An 8,730-nucleotide genomic window follows, 5' to 3' on the forward strand; every position below is an offset into this window, starting at 1 on the left:
AGACATGTTTGTTGATCTTTTGAACGCAATGGCCAATCAGAGGTGTTTAATTTAGTCAGAATCCACTCATCGCTCAAAACGCCAACGTTTTTGTTCAGTGCTGAGTTCTGCACCCTCGCGAATCCTCTCGTTAACAAACCAAGTGTAGACACGGTGTAAGTAAGAGATTCATTGTGCAGTGTAGACAGCTTCATTGATTATAATGGAACTTTGTGAGATCGCAATGAACTGAGATAAGTGACAGCTTTTTAGTGATTATAAAGGGAGTGATCTTTGCACGCTTTCGAGGCTATGTTTCCATTGGATAAATACGCTGCATAGTTTCGGACATCTGCATATAAATGTGGGATTCACTCTTGAAAATTCATAATAATCTTATCATTTTTTAAGATAAAAGAATAACATTTTATGAGATGGCTTAAAGAACTAAACAACTGTTGCAAAGTGGATTAAAGGTACTTTTGACAGCTTTTTACATAGTAAAAGGTACTAATACTTTTTTGAATTTAAGACACCCTTGTGAAACCTTAAACCTTTTACATAATACTTCAACTGTGCATGTTCATCAGATTACTTATCGAAACATGGTGAGTTGGATCCTCCTGCTACAGAACAACACAGAATCGCTAGTTACAGTGCAAAGAGTCATTTTAAAGAGCATGTAATCTCCCCCATTTATCAAAATAGAAAGTACTGGGTTACATAAAAGGTCTAAATATTTCAAACACTGTTATGAAAAAAATGCGAGAGGAGAGGGAGAAGAAGAGGAGAACAGAGCGGAGAGACAGAGAGAGAGAGAGAGAGTAAGAGAGCGAGGGAGGGCTCTGGTATGCAAGTATGCGTTTCTAAAATGAGAGGCGCAGTTAGAGGAAGCGCCATGCCAAATTATAGCCAAACCCTTTCCTTGTTGTACTTCACATTATCAGACCACAGCTGATGCTTTGCACCCTGAGCTCCACCCAGGCCAAGACCTCTAATCCTGGTTGAACACACTCGACACGTAAAACACATTGAACACACAGGCACTAAAACATCCAGGACCAAATGGAGCCTGGCGGGCTGGTGAATAAACACCAAATGCCGGCGGCTGCCAACATAAACTGTACTGATGGACCAGCATGCTTTCATTCTTGGCTAAAGCACTTGATTGTTCAAATCTTCCACAGACTGTGTCCAACTCTCTCATGAAGTATCATCCCAAAAAAACACCTTTAGACTAGATTTTTATCTAATTAAGATGATTCAAGTGGTTTTACTACGTTGCTGCAGTAGCTACGGTGTTCTACCCTTGTGAATAGCATAATAAAAAATAAAAAATACTAATTACATAAAACCATACACTTTAAAGTGGGACTTTACTTAAGCGGGAACTGAATGTAGTTTTCGGACACCTAATTTGCACGTTATATAACTAAAATGTATTATAATTAAAAATTTTAATAAATGCAATTAGTTGAAATTAAGAGTGCTTTTAGACTCACTTAAGTAGGACCAAGTACATCTTCATATGTCATTTTCATAATTATTTATATTGTCTTTGAAATATGGTTCAAGTGTACTGTCCAATGTACTGACAAGCATATACGTTAATGTAATTTCTAGCGAAACTTGTACGTCATGTATTTAAATATATTTGTAATTACACATTTGTAATGATGAAGTTGCAATTTAGAACATTTAAAAGATATTAACTGTAAATGTAATATGAAATGAAACACTACAGTTAAAATTATAATCAAGTACTTTACATGTGCTTAAGTATGTTAGTCAACAACACAGCAAAATAAGTGTACTTCTTTAAAGCACAACAAAAGATAATTAAAACGTAATTATTTAAAAAGTATTTTAAATAATGTGGGGCTGAGCAAATATGGGCAGAACTCTTTACTGCCCTAGAACCTCAAAAATCCTTTTAAAGGTATACATGTGAATTAAACGTGGCACAATGGCCTTCATCATCACAGTATGCCTATGCCTATTTAGTGCAAGGGATTTCCTCAATATGCTGATTGAGGACTGTTGGGACACTCCAGGCACAGGATGGTTCTTGGAGAAAGGCTTTAATCCCGCCACTCCCGCACACCAGTGCGTAACCTCATACTAGGAGAAAGGCTTTTACGGCCTCTTCTGCACAACAGTGCTCTATTTGTTACAACCAAGTTTTCTTTACAATATGTTGTTCCATTCTACTGTCTGTATATTAAAACTTGTAACTTAATAAATAACTTTGTCTGCTTTAAAGGCTTTGAGAAATTTTCCTTTCACTGATGATGTTGAAAGCTAGCCTGGAAATCCAGACCTAAATCTGAAAGATTAATGGTCTGGCATCGACTAATGAAAATCGGCCAGCTCGAGGGGCGGCACCAAGCATGAATTTGAAAATCTCACTGCACGCGATTGGATAACACTACGACCAATCACAACAAGCCCCATACGCTTAGCTACCAGCGGAGCTAACAGGTAGATTAGACTCTTGCCGTATCCGGTCGGCAAAACAGCAAAAACGTCCTTCTTGCAAAGGAACGATTCGAGCGCCGTCTTCTGTTCCTCTTTTAGATAAAAAGCCAAGTCTAACTCGTTCATTGTAGCGGCCAAAGCCGTTTCAAACAACTGGTGTTCATCTATAGCCATCTTGCAATGTTTACTAATGACTTTGACGTCACAGCGCTGTCGTCATCTGTTTAGCTCGCCTCTGGCCCGCCTATACCAGATAACCCGATGTGATTGGTGCAGCTCGGATACAAGGTTATATTTAATGAGCATCATTACTCAACGCCAGAGTAAACTCGCTGAGCAAATTAAACTTGTGCTCTCGCGAGAACTCTGGATTTCCAGGGTAGTTGAAAGCTAAAGTGATTATAACTTTCGTTAGCTAAACGTTCTGGTTAAATCCTACATTTTTCTATCAGTTCTAAGAAAGACCTTTACCTTTAAAGAATAACAACAACTTTATTGGAGTCAGATAAATATTTGAATTATGCATATGTCATCCTTCAACTGCCTTTTGTTCCGATTATTGGTTCAAAATAGCAGCGTAAGCTTCCAGCCTTACAATTATTACAAATCATTATTATAAATAGAATATCTATCTATCTATCTATCTATCTATCTATCTATCTATCTATCTATCTATCTATCTATCTATCTATCTGTTATCAAGTTAACATTATATTATCTTCAAGCATAGTTTTTATCAAAATATTTTTTTAAAGATCTGAAGTACACTACAAGTGCACATTCAATACAATCAAGAGCGCTTCTATTTCACAAGAGTAGGTGGCTGCTTATTTGAACAACCATCAACCCCATCAAAGAACTGTAACAGTAACATCTTAAAGGGATAGTTCATCCAAAAAAATCACTTTAAGTGAAGGGACATGTGGTGTGCATGAGCAAGAAAGACATCGTCATCCTCCATTCTTTCTAGAACCAAATCAAGATGGATCCAAAATAACTCTTTAAAAACGAAACACATGGAACGAGAGTTCCAGCAGCACAGGTTTGCATTTGCACTGGCTTTCCAGTCTGGCACCGTTGTGCACAAGTAAAATGACTCCAGAAGAAAAAGTACAGACACAGCAGAAACAACAAACCCCTTTTATAAGTGCTCCTGCTCTTTGAGGGAAAAAAGAGAATGTGAAATGAGCCATGTTTTGATCATGAGCCAAAAGTAACACTAAAGTCTGGTAAAGGTGGGGGCTGCACTATGGGCCTGCACTTGCACATTCCACACCGCCACACTTCCTGTCTGTGAAAAGCAGGTCAGCCCAGATCCATTCACTAGAATCAAACTAATTCAGGTATTTCAATTGACTAACAATACGCCACCTCAAGGGCACTGCAGTGTTTATATCTAACAGATCTACAGTGTCACATGATCCTTCAGAAATCATTCTAATATGCTGCTGATTTGCAAGACACATTACTTATTATTATCAATGCAGAAAACAGTTGTGCTGCTTAATATTTTTGGGAAAACCGTGATACATTTTTTACAGGATTCTTTGATAAATAAAGAGTTCAAAAGAACAGCATATATTTGAAATAAAAGTATTTTGTAACATTATAAATGTCTTAACTTTTTACTTTTGATTAATTTAATGAATCTTTGCTGAATGAAAAAAAAAAAAAAAGATCCCAAACGGTAGTGTAGGTATTATGAATTTTACCTCAACACTCTCCAGTGAGGTGGAGCGTCTGAGCTTGGCTCTCCTTACACCGTTTATTTCCACTTTGTCAGTCCCAAATGCTGGTGAATCTTCTGAGTCTGCTGTGAGCTCTAAGTCAGTCTTGTCTGGCCGTGATCGCCGCCCGTACCGCTTGGTTCCTTTCACAAATTTAGGCTTCACCTCCTCTGGGACTGCTAGAAGAATAGGAAATGATGCTTAGTTTAGAGCGACAGATAATGAAAGTAAAAGTATGTCAGAAGCAGTCAAAATGAAGAAACAAAATAGTGGTAGAAGTAATAGTAGGTCATCTCACATCATTTGTTCATCTATGTCATAAACTTTCTCATAAAATGAAAAATGTGCTTGAAAGGAAATGAAAACCTAAAAGAAACCTCTCCAACATCTGTTTCTCATCACAGCTTTCAGGTTTTACCATTTTCAAAGATAATTTTAGCATTGAGCTCTGAGATTTCACAACACTCATTAATGTACCAGTCTCCCTAATGCATCTATGAAAAAAGACAAATGTTATTCTGGCTTTGGCTTAAAGAAGACCTGCACAAAAAGTTGCAGCATCTGTATAACATATTATTATGCCTCCAGTGAAAGAGACCACAGCAATCAAAAGGCAGGTACCTCAAGGTATGATGTGGTATTATTGTGAATGCCAATAATAATTTTGTATTCTTAATGTCTTTAAACCAAATAAATTCAAAGTTGATCAAGAAAGATAAAAACGACACAAAAACATTACCTTAAGTTAAAATAATGATTGCTTTCTCTTCCTGTCTTATATTTGTGTGTTTCATTTTGCAGTGCCCCCCAAAATTAATATAAGTATAAGAAAGCCACACTTAAAAATGTATGAATGTTTTTCAGTTTCAAACCAAGTGGCATTTCCAAACAAATAATGCTAGAGATTTTCTCACATCTAACCACAATTTTATTTTAACAATTTTTCAATGATTTTGTTTCTTAAACATGTTTGCTTTTAACCAGTGGTCCTACGGTCATTTTTAGTGGAAGTATGAAGTGTGGTTTAAGTGTCAAAATACTTTCTAAGGCCAATATGCCATAAATTGATCGAAGAACATAACAAAAAGCTGGGATTTGCATGCCTTTTTAAAAAATGTTTTACATAAAACCCCAATTCCCTAAATATAAACTACCGTTCAAAAATTTCGGTACGATTTTTTTCTTTTCTTTTATTCAGCAAGGATGCATTAAACAGATCATAAGTGACAGTAAAAATAAGTGAAGTTGTTACAAAAGATTTCTATTTCAAATAAACGATGTTGGTTTTAAATTCTATTCATCAAAGAATCCTTCCAAAATGTATCACGGTGTCCGCAAAAATATTAATCAGCACAACTGTTTTTAACATTTTTCTTGAGCAGCAAATCAGCATGTTAGAATGATTTCTGAAGGATCATGTGACACTGAAGACTGGTGAAAATTCAGCTTTGCCATCACAGGAATAAATGTAATTTTAAAATACATTTAAAAAGAGAGCAGTTACTTTAAATTGTAATATTAATTTACAATATTATTGCTTTTTACTGTAATTTTGGTCAAATAAATGCAGCCTTGGTGAGCATAAGAAAATATAAAAAACTCCAAACTTTTGAACGGTGGTGTAACTAACCATAAATATACCCGGCTATTCATTAACAAATACAAATGAGCATTTAGACAAAAAACACGATCCTTCAGTTCCTCTGGGTACATATATTATATCAACTACACATCATTTACCATTAATAAACCTTGAGTCCACAAGATCCAGACATACAAAAATTCATGAAGATAAACAGGCCTAAAAGCTTTGATAACCATGTAAAGGTCACTTTCCACTAGAGTACCTGGCTCAAGATAGCTGCTCTCCTCCTCTGAAGTACTGAAGTCCAAAGACCTTGACAGCACAGCCACAAAGCCCTCTTTGAACTCCTCGAAATGTACCTGTAAAAAGAGATTACCTTAACATAATGCAGCGTTAACATTAGAGACACTGGGATGATCGTGGGGAACTTGTTACCCTGGCATAATTTTGTGTTCCTAGCAGAGTGTCCAGCAGCAAGGGGAGATGGGCATCTAAGCTCAGCTTGTGGCATAAGGCAGTAAGCTCCTCTTTGTCGAGGTAACCTGTCCCGGTGGTGTCACAGCTGTCAAACTCAGCCTTCAACTGGGCCACATAGCGGTTCTGCTCCTCCTCATCCATCCCACCACATACTGCACAGCCAGCAAAGTCTGGGACATGAATGTAGAATTAAAGAAATGAAAAATGTCAAGTTCTGTAATCATTTACATCGTTTACCATGTCGTTCCAAACCCGTAAGACTTTCGTTCGTCTACAGAACACAAATGAAGATTTTTTAATCAAATCTGAGCGATTTCTGTCCCTCCATTTACAGCTACGCATCTACCTCTTTGACGCTTTAAAAAGTTCATCGTAAAACTAATCCATATGAATTGAGCCGTTTAGTAAAAAAAATTCTGAAGAGACTCGATCGCTTTATATGATGAAAAGATTGCATTTTATTCAGGCCATTATTCACAAACTCGCATATCAGTTGTAGTGAACAGAAGCTCAAGCATGTTCACTTAACATGCGAGAACCAATGAGGTTCATTCTCGTGTAACGCAGCACGTTTGAGCTTCGGCAAGAACCAATGAGGTTTGTTTTTGTGCATCAAGCAGGTTTGTTTGAACTTCTATGTATGTTCACTGATCAATGTTTATATGTAAATAAAAGACTAAATTAAATCTGTTTGTCATATAAAGCGATCAAGTTTTTCATATGGATTAGTTTTACAATCTCATTCTCTGTATGAACTTTTTGAAGCATTAAAGTGGTAGTTGCGCAGACTGTCAATGGAGGGACAGAAATCTCTTAGATTTGATAAAAAAGATCTTCATTTGTGTTCTGAAGATGAACGGAAGTCTTGCGGGTTTGGAACAACATGAGGGTGAATAAATGATGACAGAATTTTCATGTTTTATCCCTTTAAAAGTGATAAACAAGGCTAGTGGTCAATTCCTCATTACTGCAGCCGGATGTATGAGCACCACTCGCTATCCTACATAGAAAGTAATTGATTGAATTGATGAAATTCATTGATCTGACAATCTTATCTAGGCAATCTAGAGTTGATGATGCATATGTTAATTTAGGCACAAATAAATATATTCTACACTATCTTCCAAAAGCTTGGGTAAAGTAAGATTTGACTATTTATTTATATTTTACGTGGAGTAATGGCTGCATAAAATTCTGCTTTGCCATCACAGGAATAAATTACATTTTAAAACATATATAAAACTATGCTATACAAGTATACATACAGTGATATTTTTAAAGTTTACATTTTGTAGTACATCTCTGAAGCCTAATTTACCATACAAACACATAGGCTTTATATAGTTTATATTTTATTGTTTCTTCTGTTATCCTATTGGTTTTATTGTTTTAAAGTGTCTTTTATTTAGCAAAGAATGTCTTAGTAACTGGCAATAGAGTGTGTTAATACCAATCCAAAGCACTCCACAGTGACAAACACTTTAGTGTTTTAGCCAGTAAGAGATTCTTTATCAGTAGTCTCAAGTGACTTCAGATAACAGTGGAGGCCAGAGCAAAGTAACGTTTAGACTTAAAATATCTCATGCTTTTAAAAGTTACTTTAACACATTGAAACCACTATAGCCCTGACTGAATGGAAACCCCTTCAGAATCATAAACACCCCCGAAAGTAAAATCAAAATACGGTCTTTAGATCCTAATTCCACGTAACTTTTTCACACACAAACTTTTATTAAACATTTTAACAGACAATTTGTTTTACTACATTTGAGAATTAACCCTGAAGCCTGCAGGTATCCCACAATGCAGCACGCGGGTTTGGTATACATTCACCATGGGAACGAGGACAAGACTAATGTAAAACAAAAGCAAAGTATTCTCGATTGCAGTAGCCTACTTTCCATTGTAAACATTCATTTTCAAAGTCTTCGTGACTCGTTATAGATGCGCAGGCGATAACTTAATGAAAAAATGCGTTAATGTGACATCGGTGAAATTCAAACCATCTTACCGTTGTAACCTCACACCGACTCCGTTCCCGTAAAAATCACTTTATGTCCAGCATCAGTCGCAGTTTCGTCTTAAAACATGTGGTCATAAAGTGAACGACCAAAGATGGAAAGAGGCTTTTCTCTTTGAAATAGACATAAGTAACGCATCCAAGAAAAGTGTCCCGGGTAGAAGCACGCTGCCGTCGGACAGACACCCGCGCTCATCCGCCGGAGAGCAGCAGCGCTAGTGCGGGGAGGTACCAATGTTCCTGCGCCTTCAGAGATGCTCCTTTCTGCAGCCCCTGCTGGTCAGGCGGTGGACTCCAATGGGACGAGAGGTCATGCATACACGACCCCCAAATGAATCCCCAGAGACTAAAGGCCCGTTCACTTCAAGAACGATAACTATATTAGCGTCCACACCAACGAACGATAAAGGTCTGTTTATTATAAGCGCGCGCTGCAGGTTTGTCGTCTGTCGCTTTAAATGCTC

General features: G+C 37.0%; 1 protein-coding gene across 3 annotated transcripts in view; it reads right to left on the reverse strand.

The window, feature by feature from the left end:
- The window catches only part of ninl (ninein-like), a 27,822-nt gene extending 19,092 nt beyond the window's left edge, over positions 1-8,730 (reverse strand). Inside the window, exons 1-4 of one of the 3 annotated variants that reach the window (XM_084391303.1) lie at positions 8,258-8,730; positions 6,205-6,416; positions 6,032-6,128; positions 4,170-4,363 (exon numbers count right to left, since the gene is read on the reverse strand). In XM_084391303.1, coding sequence (XP_084247429.1) covers positions 4,170-4,363; positions 6,032-6,128; positions 6,205-6,387 — 474 coding nt within the window. In that variant the 5' untranslated portion in view covers positions 6,388-6,416; positions 8,258-8,730. The remainder of the gene's footprint in view (positions 1-4,169; positions 4,364-6,031; positions 6,129-6,204; positions 6,417-8,257) is intronic. The other 2 variants (XM_084391306.1, XM_084391304.1) reach the window with 2 other exon arrangements.

This window comes from Rutilus rutilus (assembly GCF_951802725.1).
Source record: "Rutilus rutilus genome assembly, chromosome: 20".
In the NCBI taxonomy this organism is placed as follows: domain Eukaryota; kingdom Metazoa; phylum Chordata; class Actinopteri; order Cypriniformes; family Leuciscidae; genus Rutilus; species Rutilus rutilus.